Here is a 19,641-nt window from a genome sequence, read left to right as displayed (position 1 = left end):
CAAGCAAGTAAAGTAAGTGACTTTGGGGTCATATTTGCTCGACCAATTGACCTCAATAGTTAACTAGTGGTCATTGTTAATAAAAGCACAAATAACATAGTAATTAGTAGCAAGCAAGTAAAGTGACTATTGGGTCATATTTGTTCGACTGGTTGACCTTGATAGTCAACTAGTGGTCATTGCTAATGAAAGCACAAATAACATAGTCATTGCTAATGAAAGCACAAATAACATGGTCATTAGTAGCAAGTAAAGTAAGTGACTATTGGGTCATGTTTGCTTGATGGTTGACCTTGACAGTTAACTAGTGATCATTGCTAATAAAAGCACAAATAACATAGTCATTAGTAGCAAGCAAATAAGTGACTATTGGGTCACATTTGCTCAACCGGTTGACCTCGATAGTTAACTAGTGATCATTGCTAATGGAAGCACAAATAATCCTTAAGCCATTCTCGATCAATCAACTTGATAATTGATTGGTTTCCTTATTTTATTTAGAATGTTATTTCTCTCGAGTTTTAACTCAAAACAAAGGGATACCTCAATTATATGAACTCCAAAACATTTTGAAAAATCTTTATAATTATATTATTGACCAATTCAAGCTTAGATTTTTTTTTCTCAAACTAATTTTCATCTCAATTGTGAAAGTATTAAATTGATAAAAAAAAAAAAAAAAAACTTATGATATGAATGAAATAAGGTATTTTTTAAAAAAAGATGCAATGCAATGAGAATCTAGTACACCACAATTTTATAAAGATATCTTAGAAAATATGATATTTACTTACCTTTTATTTTGGACTTTTTTTTTTCTTAATGTCATTTTCGTTTGATATATCTTTATAGTTGGCTTTCTAGAAGTCTTCTTACTTATACTTAAAATAAAATCACTAAATCTAAACATCGTGTAACAATTGTCAAAATCAAGATTAACCAAACTTTGGTTTACCAATAAACTTATAGACCAATCACAATGCATCATGTGTAATTAGATTTCATTGCTTTGTATTGGCCCATTGATTTACAATCAATTCCATCTCATTACTTTATATTTATATTTTGTTTCCATTCTCTCATATTTTAGTTTCATTATTTGTACCATATAATGACCTAAGTTTTGTCATGAAATGACCTATAGATAATGATTTGATACTCTTAACATTTTCTTAAATTGATAAGATAAATCATTTTTATAGTTTATTCATTTTTATTATCAATTAATCAAATTAAGATGATGTTTGTTTTTTGATCAAATATATAGGTGTCCAATGGGTTGTGTTAGGCCAAAACGGCCCGATGTTTACTAGGTCGATCATTATGGGCCAATGTGCCAGTCCGACATGACCCACTTGAAAATCGTGTTGGGTCAGGTCGACCCATGCAAGCCAAATAGGTGGTCCGGCACGGCCCATAAGCCCATGGGTTAATCATGTTGTGTCATACTGTGCCGACAGGCCACTCATTTAATTAAAAATTTTAATTTAATTTTTTAAGTCAAAATTAAATAGTAAAAAGTGATATTTAAAGGGTCAAATGAGTCGACATAATGGCATGACAGACTATTTCCTTAAGCCCAGCATGGTCCACTCCTTTGGCCCATGTCGGCCCAACCCGATCTTTTGGCGTGTTAGGCCACAAGCCAAAATGGGTGGTCTAACCCATTGGATACCTCTAGTTGAATAGAAATAACAAAAATATTTGACTTTTTCTATTCGGATAAAAGTAATCTATTGATATCAACCAATATAATTAAAATAAACTTGTTATCAATAAACTCAAATTAGTCATTTTAGTTGACATTAACAAATTGTTTTTAATGAAATAGAAAAAAATCCAATATTTAACTTTTTTCTATTCAATCAAAAAACAAATATCACCTAATTTGAAAACTAAACTTGGGGTGATATTTAATACATTTTATTTTTTTATAAACGGTTATAGTTTATTATTGAAGTTTATAGATAGTTAAATATTACTTTAATTATTGTCCTGCCGTGTGAAGGCCCCTACACACAATATGAGAAATTTGAATTCCACTTAGGTTAGAACTTCAATGTCCATGAAAATTACAAGCCACCGTTTGGATTGACTTCCGTGGTAATAATAATAATAATATATATATCTATATATATATATATATATATATATATATATATATATATATATATATATATATATATATATATATATATATATATATATATATATATATATTTTCGGGTCATTTGGTAATGTTTCCAATTCTTCTAATTTATAGGGTCATCAGAAATCAGGAACAACTAGCAATTTTATTTCCCTCTCTCGTCCCCCCTCTTCTTTTGTTTTTTACTCGTCACTCATTTTAAGGGGTCTGTTTTGGAGTCATCATATTCTTGCAGAGGCCCCCGTGGGCCGCGGGCTGCCTGTCTGTCCTTCGTGTCATCATAATTATTTCAATTGAGAAAAAGACATTTAATATAACTAAAAACTTAAGATAATGTTTAATATGATCATAGACAAATTAAATAATGAACTTTTGCTAATGCAGAATCAATCGTTTTGATACACCTTTTTGACAGAAATGAAAATATTAACTCTCAAACGTAAAATAATAAACTATAGTCAATGCTATACCAGAAAACGCACTTCCAAAGGCCAATTGAAAATTTGAAACAAGCCAATGTAGGAAGGAATCAGATTTATCTTGAGGTAACATATCATCTCATTACACTGGTCAAATGACTTAATCTCAAAAACCTAAAATGATGGCAAGTGTTGAACCAATACCATCCCATCAAACCCTCCATTCCATTCGGTTCAGTCGGCGCATGCTTTTGCTTTATGGATATGCCTATGCTCTTTCAGGCAACTCACCAAAGTATCCACGTACTGGTTCTGTCTGTCCCTGTCTCCAAACACTCCTCTCATCTCCTTGGCTTTGTCCCTGTAAATCTTGCCTCCTTCCTCCACCACCACCAGCCTCAGTGACCGGGCCACTGCCTCCCTTGTAAACGACCCATCTTCCTCATTTCTGGGGATCAAGCACCCCATCTTCTTCTCCCGTAAAAAGCTAGCGTTCAAGCCTTGATCCGCTGAAAAGGTCAACAGAATTAGAGGTCTCTCCAACTGTAGTGCCTCCACCACAGAGGTCCACCCTGAGTGACTCAAGAACCCACCAATGGAGGGGTGACTCAGTATCTTGAGCTGAGGCGCCCAACTCGTGCACACCACCCCGCGACCCTTGGTTCGCTTCTCGAATCCTTCTGGCAGCTGGATCACCTCAGTATCACAAGGCCCGCGCTTCAATTTTAGTGCCCAGAAGAAGGGTAACTCGGACTGCTCCAATCCAAGTGCGATTTCAGTGAGTTCAGTCTGATTGGGTTTGGCCTCGCTCCCGAATGCCACATACACCACCGATCCTCCTGCTTGTTTGTCCAGCCAACATTTGATTTCCAGCCACGTCTCATCCTCGTCATCGTCCCCACCGTGAGGCAAGATGGGAGGGAGCTGACCCACCGGAACGACTGGTTTCTGGTAAAGCTGCTCCAGAAGGCGCAACCACTCGGGTTCCAACTCCGTGCAACTTCTCACGGCCAACAGATCACAGCCTCTGAGACAGGCCTCGAACCGGTGCATATCCGAGGTACCGGAAGCATCACCCGCTATAGCATTGTTGAAGATCTTCACGACCTCGAAGTACCGAAACGCCACTCTTGAAGGAAAGGGCACCCACTTGGGGGCAACGGTGAAATCCTCCGGCTCCGTACGATGATCTTGACCGCTAGGATTGAGAAAACACAGAGCAGACGCAGTGAAAATACTCAGAAATCCGCATGCTATACCCAGTTTGGTGGCGACAGGCACCAACCAATAAGCAGTAAAATCATGAAGAACCCAATCGGGAGCCGCAGCATCCAGGAAGCCAGTTATGCCTTCTTCTAGCAAATTGTAGGCTTGCTTCAGGAACTGGACCTTGTTCTCCGGAAGATCCGTGGTGGCTTCAGCATTCTCCGGCAGGTTTGGCACATGGGGTAAGGGGATCTTTACGAAAGAGATGAAAGGTGTTAAATTAGGAGGCAGCTTTGGGAGGCGATCGATGTTCCTAGGGGTGGAAACGAAGGAGACATGATGACCCCTCTGAGCAACGAGCTTGGCCAGCTCCAAGTATGGTATCATGTGGCCAAAAGCCAGCCATGGAAACAAGACTATGTGAAGCTTAGCATCATCTTGTTTTGATAGCAGAGCTTGAGAATCCATGGCCTTCCCCGTTGAAACTTTTATCGGCTCTACTACACGGATAGCAGTTCTATGTGCGTATGTGAGAACGTCATGAATTCGCGATTGCTTATCCTGGTTTTGCAGTTTTTCTTCAAATCGTCACAGCCGCTTAATGGCGAGAGTGTGACTTGCACCTGTTAAAATCCGCCAAGTGTACATAACACCTTGAAGCGTGTGCTCCGGCCACAAGCGTCCACAAGAGGTGGTTTTCGAGTTTTAGGAGGGAGAGACCTTTGATTTATTTTTGAGGGGCTGACGTGTATCATTTGTTTTGATTGTAGAATAGTGAAATAAATTAAATTTTGGACTTGAATATACCAAATAAATTAAAAACCAAAGCCGAATAAGCGAAATAAGTAAACAACATGCGTATTCCTTTGTTTTAAGGAGATGAAATAAACTAAAAAATAGACAATTTTTGGTGCATTAAAAATACTTTAAGTATTAAGTCAAATAATGAAAAATCAAATCCGTTGTAGTCTAGTATTTACAAATTTATGGAACTTTTTGCCACGTTACTAGTTGTCCCTTCGTTATCCATAATTTTCATTATCAATAATAAATATTAAAAAAAAATTGAATTTTAACTATAAGAATCTCTTTAAAAAAAACATTTTTAATAATTTTTATATAAATAATATACATTATAAAAAAAATTGAATTTAAAATAAAGAAACATCTTCTATAATTTTAAAATTTTGAATTTATATTAAAGATGTATATCGAAGAGACACATTTTCACAATTTTTTTATTAGTTAAACACAATTTATATTAAAGATATCTCTTCAAAATATCTCTTTTGATATAAATTCAATTTTGTTGAATCATAGAAAAAAGTCACTTGAAGAGAGGTTTTTAATATAAATTCAATTGTCTTCTCAATTGAAGGTAAAAAGTTTTACTAGAGTAAATAAATTATTAGTGTTAAAAAATACTGTCACTAAGTAAAATAATTATCTCAATCATTAAGTATACAACCACATGAATATGTCTTAGTTCCCTTAATTATTGAAAAGATCCATTTTAAAATGATTTATACTACGTTGATAGTGAAGAAAAATAAATCTTCATTTATCTTATCATTGGCATCATCCCTGCATTAGGCTTTTGCTTCAAAGAGGTTATGAATAACATTAGAGTAATATAAATCAAAAGAGGTTAATTAAAAAAATAAAAATAAACATTGACAAATTTAATTTTTCACAAAATAGCCACTACAAGAAAATGAGAAAATTATAAGAAAAGGAATTCAAAATAATTTACAAGAAAAACTAATGTATATTATGAAGAGTTTTAACCAAATATAATCGAATGATGAAATTCAAAATTCAACAAAATTTACATAATCATATACTGGCTTATGAATGTTCAAACAATCATACATGAGATTTAAAAATTGATTCATTATCGAGTTCAAACTTATTAGTAAAAATAAAAATAGAAATTAATAAAAAATTGAAGCAAATGAAAGATGAATGAATTAAGTTATATATTTGAAAAGCAATGCAATGAACTTGAACTCTCGTTTATTCCTATGTTGATTTATTGATATAAAGTTCATGAAAGAAAAATAATAGAAGAAAAAAATGCACTCAAATATGCCCTTAGTGGATCAACATGAATATCATTCAACTAGTAGACTTACTTGCATGTTCCCAACAAGTAACATGAAAAGCATCAATCTTAAGAATTACAATGATAATCGTTGCCTACTTTATAAGAAAGAAACACATAGTTTCTTTCAACATTAACAAATGCAAATCTCAAAAGCTAATTAATGAAGCATAGGAGTTGGGGCAGCTTCTTATGGACTTTTAATAAAGAACTCTTAAAATATTATCAAATAGAAGAATAACGTAAGACCTACTATGCACAGTTAAAAATAATACCAAGGTCCAAATAAGATGAAAACCATCTTACTATCACTATGTTAATATTAATTTCTTATATTTTTATTTTTTATTTACTTGATTAGTTTTTACTTTTATTTTAGTTCCTTTGACTTTTAATTTTATTGAGTTGATAAGAGGTGCTTGTTCAAAGTTTTTGAAAATATAAATCATTAGGTAAGTGTATGATAAGAATCCAAGGATAGGAAAATAAACTTCTTTTTATATTTTATTTCAATAAAACCATGAAATGTATCATTGTCTTGTTTAGGATAACATATAACTCCTATGCAATTATAAAAGTAAATAATTAATTGTAAAGTAATAAAAATAAAATTTTATCTTCTATTTAGTCATTCTTTCAAGCTATTCTATCTTTAAGAGAGAAGTTTCTAGTGTAGTGGCGGATTACCTTTATAAATAAAGGAGATACTTGCCTTTAAAAACCATGTCTTATGTGCATCTAGCCCTCTATTCCTAGTTGTCACAATCATTACCTTCTACTCCTAATTGTCATTTTGTCACAATCATTACCTTCTACTCCTAATTGTCATATAAAATGATAACTTGTTTTCATTAATCAACAATAGAAGACCACTTTGTCTAATCACTACATCTCATTCCATTCAATAATAATGAAGATATATTATTAAAAAACATTGAAAGTTGGATATCTTGTTTTTTTATGAAAAAGAAAAAAAAAAAAAAATAGAAATGTAATAAGGAGAACACATTTATGAACCCACATAAAGAATACTCAAAACTTTTATATTTTTAAATTAGGATTAGTTGTGTAGTCACTCAACCATCTAGAGTAACTTTTATTAATAAAATAATATATATATTTAATATTTAAAGAGGCCTCAAATACGTTAAACGAAGGTCCACTTAAAAAATTAGAAATGACCTCTCCTCTTTCTATTCTTTGTATAAGGTGGAGTGCGCAAGGTTGAAGAAGGCGTTGAAAAGACAATAAAGTTTCTTTTAACTTATTGGAAATCTACAACAAACTCCACATAAATATGGTATGCTCACGAATTTGGATAGCTTTTGTTAAGTGATGTACTCTAAACCTACATTGGTAGACTAACTTGAGAAATAAATAATAAAATTGGTATAATTGGTTTCTTGTTCTTAACACATAATCTAGACTATATTTTACAAACCCACAAACCTTGTCAACATATGATAAAACCTTGCAATCCTGACAACGAAGAATAAATAAAGTTAATTATATTTATTAAAAAATAAATAATGATGTATACATGCATCAACATCTAGTTTTTAGGTAAATAGGTGGAATTACACATTTTATCTAAATTATTTCATTGAAAAAAAAGATATAAAATGAATAAAAAAGTATATGCCAAACTTATCGTATATATCTTAATCCAATATGCCAAATTTAAGAAACTAAACTAATATAAGATCTACAAGAGCACAAATGAAAACCACCAAGTCAAGGTTAGTATCAAAATTTGGTTCGATTTTCATATGCCTGTATAAAGACTTATATGACATTTTACTTAGAAGCTATTAAAATTTTATATTAAAAGGAAAGTTTAAAATTAATGTCAAATCAAATTAATTAATCTCCATAAATAGAAAAATATTATCTAACTTTCCAACCAATCTCCAAATTACCTTTTCAAGTTGATAAGGTTGTCATGAATGACTTTTAAATTTAAAATTAAATCACTAAAAGTTTCAAACAATAAAATTAAATTTTAAAATTTTGATTTATTTAATATAAAATCAAAGAAATCGCCATAAATAAAAAAAAATTGTCTTACTTTTTAAACACTTTCCAAATTACCTTTTCGGATAAAATTTTATTTTAAAATTTTAAATATCAAATCAAATTAATCTTCATAAATGAAAAAATATTATCTTAGTTTTCAAACGCTCTCCAAATTACATTTCCAAGTTTGATAAGATAGTCATAAATGACCTTTAAATATTAAAATCAATAATTGCTAAAATTACAAATTTAAAATTTGATCATTTTATAATTAAATCTAATTAATCTCCATAATAGAAAAATATTGTCTTAATTTTCAAACAGTTTACAAATTACCTTTTCAAGTTGATAAGATATTCATAAATAACTTTTAAATATTAAAATCACTAATTTTTTTAAACAATAAAATTATTATTTTTAATTTGATTTTTTAAATATTAAAATCATCTAATTATTTAAAATAAATTCAATTAATATTTTTTTAACTATCATTATGCAAAATAAAACTCCTAAAGATTTATATCAAGAATTCAAGTAGCCGAAGACAATAAGGAAAAATTAGAGGATGACAAAGGGAAAGAAACTAAAAGGATAAACATGAGCTGAATTATCAAATAAAAGATACTGCAAAATATGGAAAATATTCTAAGTTGTTGTATAGAGGCTTAGACTAAATTATGTTTGAACTCAGTTGATGAAGTCATTAAGAGATAAATTTCTTCTACTCAGATATCTCTTCACACAGGGCGATGACCAATGGGATATAACCCATTACTTTGGACCTGGTGTACCTGGTCATTATCCAGCATCCCTCTCATCATACAAACAAAACCATCAACACGATCGAAACACAACAACATGAAACCCAAAACCCAACATAGAACAGAATATTCTTTCTTATTATTAGGTCTCCAACCCTAAATAGCAATGAAAATTAATAATAATTATTGAGGTGAAGAGGAAGACAAACTTGTCCAGAAATTAGAGAAAAGAGATGAAATGGTTGTTGGCATGGGGTTCAAGCATAGAGAAAATTCAAGAACAATAAACACCATTACAAGAAAATCTTTAAAACATACGGTCATCAAAGTCGATAAAAGCATAGCCTGGTGGTCTGCGTGCAACCCAGACACTGCACATAAAACATTTCAGAAAATTAAGAAATTCTGAAATAAAAATTGTCTGCATAATGGACTCAATGGTGTTACTCCAAACCTTAAACAAAAATTCAACCATTTATTGGACAAGTGAAACATATTTAAACAACTGACATCATTCTATACACTGATTGCCCCTTCCAGGAGCAGCACCAGAGGTGTTAAGTAAAGTGGATCGAGAAACTAAGAAAAAATGCAGTCAATTCTAGAAGCTGGTAATGGATAAAACAAGTGCACCCCGAGGTTCCTTACAATGGAGAAAGCCTCAATAATGGATTGTTTAAAGAGTTAGGGTTTAGGAAAATAGGGCCTCTGCATTTTTCAAATCCCTCTCACGCTTTTCTTAATCAAACATAAAAATCAGAAAGTTATATATAACTGAAATCCAATCAACCAATTCAAGATTTTGGATTCAAAAAATTTAAACCTAATTTATGGTTTTTTCTCTCATTTTCTAGGTAAGCAAACAAACCAAAAAGAAATGAAATGAGAGTAACTTCAACATGTTCGTAACATTTTCTCATCGATTAGTGCTGGTGGTGGTTGAAGATGTGGGTGATTGTCTTGGCTTAGGGCTCCAAGGGTTGGGATGAGAGTGTAATGTGTTAGGACGAGGAAAAAGAAAGAAATATATACTAGTAAATTCAATGACGCTTAATATAAGTGCCAATGTCTGAACTCCATTTCAATGACACTTATAAAAATGCCAAGGTTACCTTCCATTTCCAACCATGACACTTCCAAAAGCATCAACTTAAAAAGCATCCTTGAATCAAATATATATGGTTTAGAAGCGACCCAATTCCTTGACACTTTTTAGAGGCGCCAAAGAATCAAGTGTCATAAATTGCATTTTTTCTACTAGTGTAATTTTATATTATAAAATAAATAACAACTTTTATTTCACAAAATTTTTATTTTTACAAAATTTTATTTATTTTACAACTTTATAAATAACTCTAAAAATTAATAAAATAGTTCCAAAAATTGGTTTTGTTTTTTGTTTTTTGTTTTTTTGTTTTCATTCAAATGACCTTTCCATGTGTTGATATCCTATTGGTTTAAAAAGTGGTCATTCCATGTTTCGATACCCTATTGGTTTGAAAAAGTGTGTATGATAATAAAAAGTGATTTTTGATACCCTAGCATAACCTATACTTTTCTCTGTCTTAGAGTACATTTGATAGTGGTTATATAAAATGTTCATAATTTTTTTAATATTTGAATGATAAAAATTTTTAAGTAGTAAAAATGTTAGAAACATTTTTTAAAATCATTATCAAACGGACTCTTAAAATCGGATGGTAGCTAGAGAAACTCATTTACCAAGGCTCATAAAAAATATCTTTTGTATTTTAACTCAGTCTATCTATTTGATAAAAACCTATGAAATTGTAATTTACAATCTTTTAATTAATTATATTTTTATTCATTGAGCTACAAATCCACTTTATTTTCACCATCAATTAATATATCAATATCTCTTGTACCAAATATCGAATTCCAACTTCTTTCTTCTACCATCTACACGTATTTGTGATTGCATCTTAGAGCATAACACATTTTTCACTTATATTTTAACTCACCATCGGTAGCTCTTGTATTTATTATGGATTATACCTACTATTCTTGGTGGATGAGAGTTTTTAAAGTGTCATGAACGCTTTTATGCACTTGTAAAGGTCCATTAGTGTAGAAAATATTTGGATTAGTCTGGTCCCAAATCCTAAGACTAGGTGCATGCAAATTTTCCTAGATGTTTCTAAATTCTAGTCCCACATAAATTTTATCATTTCTTAAATAGTTTGATGGGCATAATTTACTTATAACTAGTCTTCAATATTTCATAAAATTGTCGTAAGCATTTTATTTATTTTTTTCTTATTTATTCTTAACATTTTCTTGGCCAAAGAAGGATCTTGCTTTTACGGAACTTTAAGCTTTGCCATTTATGTAAATAGGAAAATTTATTAATGCATTTCTAACATTATCAAATCATTGAGGTTTTGAATCTCTTTAGAGAGAATGTGTTTTTTCTCTTAACCTAAGTGTTCCTACATTTTACTCGATTAATATTAGTATAGTACCAATTTTAAGGAAAGTAAGTAAATTAGAGCAGCGCCCATGAATAAAGTTTTATACATATTTGTATACACTAACTTCAAACATTTCATATGTTCTTAATAGTAAACATCTTCTTAACCATTTTATTATCTATACATGATTTACAAACTAAAAGATCATTTAAAATCGAAATGTCTAGACTTAACCAGAATTTGGATCTTATTTAGATTAATATGACCTAGGGTTATATACCAAATGTTTGATTAGTCATAGGTTCTTTATGTTTTTAGTGAGATCCAATTACTCTTAACACTAGGAAAAGTGGTAATGGAGTTACAAATGAAAGAGATAATAGCTTTCAATAGCCTACACAACTAATTTTGTAATTAAAAGTTAAGATAAATACATTTTTGTAACTTTTTCACTTGTTGAAAAAATTGTAAAGAATTACAAACAGTGGGTCTTGAATCTATCCATCATAATTGATGAAATCTACCAATATACATATTCAATATTGAGAATATGATGTGTACCTTCATATCCTTGAGAAGTAGGAGCATTCCTTTTCTAATGTTCTAAAAGACCACAAATGAATCATTTCCTTTTGAAGAAATCATCGATCTTATAAAGAATTCATAACTTGCATCTCTTGTGCAATTTCTAATGCACCTTAGTTATGCATAATTAATGCAAGTGATATAGATATGAATACTCAGCATAATGAATAAATATAGGATAAAAAAAACTCAAATCATAATATAAATATTAATAAATTTTATTTTATTGTTACATCATGTTTTTAAGGACTTTATCCTAATAATTTAAACATCGAATCGAGATACAAAAAAACAGAAGAGTTTCATTTGAAAAATCCATAGGAAATGGATATAGGTGATTGTCTAACCATGATATAAATTACTATTTGCACTTTGGGTCCTCTCTTTACATGCAATTTATTTAAATTATTACTTACATATGGCCTTAATTCTTTAAAGATGCAAAAATATGGTGTACGAGTAGTAATTTCATTTTTAATTGGGCCTTCATTGAAAAAGTAATTACCCAATTGAACTCTTTCTATCATTTTTCTAATCTTATATTTCAAATCTGTTTCAAAAGAAAAATTCATAGCCATGAATTATAATCTGATAATTCCCAATTTGCCACTAAACCTCTGTTCATGTAATGAAATGCCAATCAGTAAGTGGGTCTCGGGTCTCCGTAAAACCGACCCAATTCGACCCCCCTATGGCGTATGATTCATTACGTGGGATCGGGTCACGGACTCGAGAGTCTCGCTCCTTGCCAGAAAGAGATGCAGAGATGTCTCCTCGAGAGAACGGTTGGGTTCCCTGAGAATTTGAATTGGTTTACTATCCAACACGCCAAACCAAGGCCAATCCCACCTAGCATTGTAAAATCTTTTACTTGTGCTGCTAAAAGTTTTTTGGCAACTGCCCACAATGGTGCAAGCTTCTCAGAGTCTTTACAGTTGTATTCTTCTTTGATTCAGCAATGTATAGGGATAAAATCCATCACAGACATCACAAAAATTCAATCCCACGCACTCAAACGTGGGTTTCATCATAGTTTAGGTAATAAGCTCATTGATGCGTACCTCAAGTGCGGTAGTGTCGTGTACGCGCGTAAAGTGTTCGATGAAGTGCCTCACAGGCACATCGTTGCATGGAATTCTATGATTGCTTCTTACATTAGGAATGGTAGAAGTAAAGAAGCTATTGAGATTTATCAGAGGATGGTTCCTGATGGAATTCTACCTGATGAATTCACATTTTCCAGTGTTTTCAAGGCGTTTTCTGATCTGGGACTTGTACATGAAGGCCAAAGAGCTCATGGGCAGTCAGTGGTACTGGGTGTGGGGGTTTCTAACGTCTTTGTTGGTAGTGCTCTTGTTGATATGTATGCCAAGTTTGGTAAAATGAGGGATGCTCGCTTGGTGTCTGACCAAGTTGTGGGGAAAGATGTGGTTTTGTTTACAGCTTTGATTGTCGGTTACAGCCATCATGGTGAAGATGGTGAATCTCTACAGGTTTTCAGGAATATGACGAAGAAGGGCATTGAAGCAAATGAGTATACTTTGTCGAGCGTCTTGGTTTGTTGTGGGAATTTAGAGGATTTGACTAGTGGTAGATTGATTCATGGTCTCATCGTTAAGGCTGGCCTTGAGTCTGCTGTTGCTTCGCAAACTTCACTCCTTACAATGTATTATAGATGTGGCTTGGTTGATGATTCTTTAAAGGTTTTCAAGCAGTTCATTAACCCCAACCAGGTGACTTGGACATCAGTTATAGTGGGTCTTGTGCAAAATGGTAGAGAAGAGCTTGCTCTATTAAAGTTCCGTCAAATGTTAAGAAGTTCAATAACTCCTAATTCTTTCACATTATCTAGTGTTCTTCGAGCTTGTTCAAGCCTTGCAATGCTCGAGCAAGGGAAACAAATTCATGCCATAGTCATGAAATTTGGACTGGATATTGATAAATATGTGGGTGCCGCACTTATTGATTTCTATGGGAAATGTGGAAGTACAGAAATAGCAAGGTCAGTTTTTAATGGTTTGCTTGAAGTTGATGTGGTATCTGTGAACTCAATGATATATAGTTATGCCCAGAATGGTTTTGGGCATGAAGCGCTTCAACTATTCAATGGGATGAAAGACACAGGACTTGAGCCAAATAATATTACATGGCTGGGTGCTCTTTCAGCATGCAACAATGCAGGATTGCTTGAAGAAGGCTGTCATATCTTTTCCTCTGCTAAGAACAGCGGTAACATAGAACTGACCAAAGATCACTATGCTTGCATGGTTGATTTGTTGGGGCGTGCTGGGAGACTTAAAGAAGCAGAAATGTTGATAAACCAGGTGAACATTTCAGATGTTGTTATATGGAGGACATTGCTTAGTGCATGTAGGATTCATGGGGATGTTGAGATGGCAAAAAGAGTAATGAATAGAGTGATTGATCTCGCACCTGAAGACGGTGGCACTCATGTCCTGTTGTCCAATCTTTATGCTTCAACTGGTAATTGGAGCGAGGTGATTGAGATGAAAAGTGCGATGAGGGAGATGAGATTAAAGAAGAATCCTGCAATGAGTTGGGTTGATGTTGAAAGAGAGATTCATACTTTCATGGCTGGAGACTGGTCCCACCCAAACTTTAGGGATATACGCGAAAAGTTGGAGGAATTGATAGAAAAGGTTAAGGAATTGGGTTATGTTCCTGATACGAGATTTGTGTTGCAAGACTTGGATGAGGAGAAGAAAATAAGGTCTTTGTATTATCACAGTGAGAAGCTAGCCGTAGCCTTTGCTCTATGGAGGAGCAATTATAAGAATACTACTATCAGGATTCTCAAGAACCTTAGAGTCTGTGGGGATTGTCATACTTGGATGAAATTTGTCTCCAAAATTGTTGGGAGGGATATAATTGCTAGAGATGTAAAGAGATTTCATCATTTCAGAAATGGGTTATGTTCCTGTGGTGATTATTGGTGAATCTGTTCATGAGGTCTTTATCTCATTCGAGGGTTGTTCATGTGCATATACCCATTTTCTACTGTTCATTATGTACAGGCACCCGTGGATCTGGACCATTGATTGATGCACCAACTATTTCAATAATAATATAAAAAAAGCCATCTGCATGTAATTTTCTGTTTTGTAATCCTTTTTCTTTCTATATATATAAAATCTGATCACTTAATAGGCTAACTTAAAGTGGGTTTCCTTTGTTTTTAGTTGGAAGAGCTGCTCCAACTCCATTAGCCCTTGGGAACTTGAAGTTGCTAGGCTTGTCATCAGACTACTGCTGTGGCAACCGTGTGGATAATGTCACACCCTATACAAATGAGCAGCCCCACCTTTATTTGAGCATATTCATGGTTGGGCGAAGTTTCTAGGTTCAGAGGAAAGCTATTCAATTTCTGCTGAAATTTCCTACTCCTTGAAACGGTCAGGAGATTTCAGAACCTTTAATATCATGTTTGGTAGGTGGGAATTAGGAATAGAAATAATTTTTTTTTTTTTTTCATTTCTATTTCTTCTTGAATGAAAATGAATTCGGTAATTCTAACTCTCATGTTTGGACATAGGCAGGAATGTAAGGTTAAAAGTATTATTTGTTTATATTTTAACGTTAATTAATAATAAGAATCTAAAAATAATATCTTTACATATATTTTAACATAATATTTTGTTTTCATTTTAAAAAAAATATCACATTATACACAATTTAAAATAATTTTTTATTTTCATTTAAAAAAAAGAATATCTTTGAGAGTTTTTTTAGCTAAATAATTAAAAACTATTTGAGCTTGTAATTTAAACATAATTTTTTTTTAAAAAAAAATAATACTATTATTTGGTTGTTGTTCTTGAAAAACAATTTTTAAAAACAAAATAATAAGTTTACTAATTTTTAAAAATAGTATTAATAATTATTAATTTTAAATTATTATTATTATTATTCATTTTTAACAAAATGGATCAATAATGCTTTTATAATATGTTAATATCCATATTTTTATAATATTTAATATATATATATATATATATAATTTATGATTTTATTATAATATTACCATTCATATTTATTGAAACCTATTTTTTAAAAAATTATTTACAATTACAAAATTATTTTTATTTTTAATAAGACTTGAATTAAATTTATTCTATAATATATAAATTGAATTTACAATTTTCTTTTTACAAAATAAATAAAAATAATTATTTTTAAAAACAACTTATCCAAAAAAGTTTTTAGTTTTTTAACTTTTAAAAAAATGTTTTTAAAAATAACTTGTACTAGAAAATCAAAATACCTCTTCGTTAAGTTGAAATGTCATTTATAAGTGACATTTCATTTCCTTAGAAATCATTTTTTGTTTCATTTTCATTGTTTTTTAAGTTATTCAAACATAAGAAAGAATAAGAAAATGAATGAAATATTTATTCTTGCTCCTCATTCTTGCGTACCAAATATGACCTTAAAGAAACCAAAAGTTCTTTAAGTTTCTCTAAGACTATGTTTGATTCTTGAAAAGTATCAAGAAAAGGAAAGAAAAATGTTTAAAAAATTATTTACTTATCTTTAGATGTCATAGAAAAAAGTGAGATGGCATCAAATAAAGAAAATATAAAGGCAAATGCTAAAAGATTTTTCTCCCAATTTTTTTTAGATAAAGGTGTGGAGGAAGGTTTAAAATTGGTGCATTTCTTAACAATTTATTTTTGTCCTTGAACTTTTCCAAAAATACTCAAGCAAGAGAAAAATTATATAAATATCATTTAATTTTTTTCTTATAATTTTCTTTTCTATTTTCTTTCTTTCAAGCTTTTTCAGGAATTAGTAATAGTCTAAAATTTTCCAAAGTTGAGCGGAAGTCACTAGAACAATATAGAGAATATTAGAATATTCTTTAAACATTGTAAATGCATATTATTATTTAGAAATAGTTAGATGGTTTTGGAGAGTTTGCAACAACCTCACAAGTTTTAGATGATTCTTTATGTGCCTATGGATAGATGATGGACTCATTTGACCAAGGTATCAAGGCACTACTCTTGAATTTGATGTGGTCTCTGTGAACTCAATTGTAGGTCTCACATCTAAGACATGTTCTTGCTCATTCATCCTAGGTCCAAATCAATTCACAAATTCATCCATTAAGACAAGTTTGACATAACATTGCACAAGCTTAAAAGAAGAATCAAATAAACCCCATCTCGAATCAATGAATGACTCTTAAATTAACCTTGGTATTCCAGCTATCTAATAATAATTATAATGGCTAAGATAAATGTTAGATGAAGCAAGTTACTCTTCTCAACTAACTCACTCCACTCTCCTTCTGCTAGCTTGCACTCGTCTCTTATCTTTTACCAACTTTGCCATCTGAATAGGTGTGACCATTTTGGTTGCAAGATCACTTGGCTTACTTGCCAAGGCATTGACAAATTGGCAATTGTGTTGTTGAGCCAATCCTTCGCTTCACCAACAACATCGATGATGTACAAGAAGCACTTCAACTATTTAATAAGATAAAAGATTTGAGACAGCCGAATGATTTTTCACTGGTGATTGTTCTCTCAACATGCAACAAGGGATTTTGATTGAAGAAGGTTGGTAGATACTTTCCATGTTATATGGAGGACATTGCATATTGCATATAGGATTCAGGCATCTTGTTGTCTGATCTTTATGCTTCAACTAGTAATTGGAACGAGATGATTGAGATGAAAAGTGCAGTAAGGACAATGAGATTAAAGAAGAATCCTGCAATGAGTTGGATTGATGACCTTCATGGATAGAGACTAGTCCTACCCTAACTTTAGTATCTGCATCAAAAGTTGGTGGAATTAATAGAGAAGGTTAAGGAATTGGATTGCACTTCTGACATGAGATTTGTGTTGCAGGACTTGGATAAGTGGAAGAAAAAAAAATGTTTGAAATGCTAACTATAACCTTTTGTCACACCCTGCCCAAATGGGCAGAAGTCCTTAGAGTTTTGTGAAGTATCCTAAAATGTTTTTGCAAACTCTTGTATATGATTTGTATATAGAATATTGATTTAGAATTGTAGGAAACATTAAGCATTCCAAAGAATTCCACATATGCTCCTAAAGAGGTGATGATCCTATTCACCCAACACATCAAACACTCGAGAGATTTCAAGGCTTGTAAAGTATTCTTGTGTAATGCATGTTTTCATTGTTTTAAATTCTATGAAGTGTTGCTTTCTTTATGTATTTCTAACTTTCATGTCATATATATAGCACTAATTAACATAGTAATGTCTTAAGTGTGGCTTCGTTTGTGTATTTGTAACTTTCATATCACAAGCATTGCTTAACATAGCAAGCTAAATCAAGGGAAGACTGACTTAGCAACTTTTAAGTGTTTTGAGTTATCTAAGTGTCGCATGGATGCTTGAAAAACACCTAAATCCATGACACTTTGCTCTGAAGATGAGTCATTATAAGGATACACTAGTATTAGGATTCTCAAGAACCTTAAGAGTCTATGGTATGAAATTTGTCACTGTCCATAATTTGTGGAAGGTTGACTTAGCAACAGTGTCTTGCGTTGTCCAAGTCTCTAAAATACTAAGTCTATGACACTTTACTCAATAGAGAATCAGTTAGATGAATCCTATACCAAAATACCTCAGAACTTTAAGAGTCTCTTTGGATGAAATTTGTCACACTCTAGTTTTTTTTCAAACTTAACAATTGATACTCAAATACAGTATAAGTGCTCTAAAAAAATATGGGGATACAAAAATTTAAACGTTGAGTTCCTGTTTGATTTTGTGCAAAAGAAAAAATATGCAAAACCTGTTATAAAGAGTACATCATGTATTAAACTTTGTAACTAATACTTAACAAAATATGATTTGTTTCACAAAAGAAACTTGTACTATGTTAATTTACATATACCAAAATCTCATGGTTCGCTACGGGTAGCCCATACTATAAGTGTATATAACAAATATACATTACATCATTACTTCAAAAAGATTTAGTCTTTAATACAAAGGCAAAGCCTCGAAACACTTTCAATGCAAGCAAACAACATCCAATCAACAATAAAGTAATGTTCAGGCATTATTTCCAGCTTAGGTCTTCTAACCTGCATCTAAAGGTGGAAGGGATAGGGTGATTTCACAACTTAGTAGGAAAGTTTATAACCATCCTAAGCATACCATTAAAAACCTTGAATTAAATGTATAATAGCATGCATGATAAACATTTTATAACCATTAACAAATATGTAATCATGTCAAACATATATGCATGTGTTTGATGGTTTCATCTTTGTTTTTCCTCATTTATCCTTTTACAACTAATAAACTGCTAACCCCTACCAATCTACACATCAAATATCAATGCTCCACAAGATACTCGATCAATATAATAATGACTATTCTGGGACATCACCCAACGACAAGTCATATCCTGTGTCTTTTAGGACTCATACCCAAGGGCATGACCAACCCCGTGTCTTTAGGGACTAAAATCCAGGGGTAGGACCAACCCCATACACCCATATCGGAGTGTCTTCCTCGAGGGCTTTAGGGACTTTCACCCAAGGATCCACGGTTCCACATAAACAATATATCAAAGGATAATGCCTATAACATCACATAAACACTTCCCACCAATCAATTCTTTGAATATCATATGTGATTATTCCATATCCTTCTTGCAATGCAACCACGCCATGAACCATTTCCACAACACAAAACCATGAATCTTCATACCAATATAAGTTCCAATATCATTGTAACATTTCAATACAATAAACTGAGATGCAATGACACATTTAAACATTTTATGAAATCATAGAAATGACATGAAATTCTCATAAATGTTTCAAGGAAAGAAATTAGATACACCATAGAACAACATAAAATTCCCTACCTTACACGGACTTTCCCTTTGTGATTTTTCTATGTAGACGATCTTTACCTATTACAAGAAATTAAAATGAAACACATAATTTAGAT

At 31.9% G+C, this 19,641-nt stretch overlaps 2 protein-coding genes across 2 annotated transcripts; one reads left to right on the top strand and one right to left on the bottom strand.

Annotated features, from left to right (window-relative positions):
* Nucleotides 1-2,589: 2,589 nt before the first annotated feature.
* On the bottom strand, nucleotides 2,590-4,391 carry LOC117919361 (UDP-glycosyltransferase 91A1-like). The gene has a single exon (XM_034836541.1). The coding sequence runs from the start codon at nucleotides 4,240-4,242 to the stop codon at nucleotides 2,803-2,805; it is 1,440 nt and encodes a 479-aa protein (XP_034692432.1). The 5' UTR covers nucleotides 4,243-4,391; the 3' UTR covers nucleotides 2,590-2,802.
* An 8,024-nt stretch (nucleotides 4,392-12,415) lies between these two features.
* Nucleotides 12,416-15,259, top strand: LOC117917890 (pentatricopeptide repeat-containing protein At5g65570). The gene is made up of 2 exons (XM_034834349.1): nucleotides 12,416-14,779; nucleotides 14,873-15,259. Exon 1 carries the CDS (start codon nucleotides 12,431-12,433, stop codon nucleotides 14,627-14,629), a length of 2,199 nt encoding a protein of 732 aa, XP_034690240.1. The 5' UTR covers nucleotides 12,416-12,430; the 3' UTR covers nucleotides 14,630-14,779; nucleotides 14,873-15,259.
* The last annotated feature ends 4,382 nt before the right edge of the window (nucleotides 15,260-19,641 follow it).

This window comes from Vitis riparia, chromosome 7 (assembly GCF_004353265.1).
Source record: "Vitis riparia cultivar Riparia Gloire de Montpellier isolate 1030 chromosome 7, EGFV_Vit.rip_1.0, whole genome shotgun sequence".
Lineage (NCBI taxonomy): Eukaryota > Viridiplantae > Streptophyta > Magnoliopsida > Vitales > Vitaceae > Vitis > Vitis riparia.
Note: the sequence above shows the minus strand (reverse complement) of the source record. Positions and strands in the feature narration are given on the sequence as shown.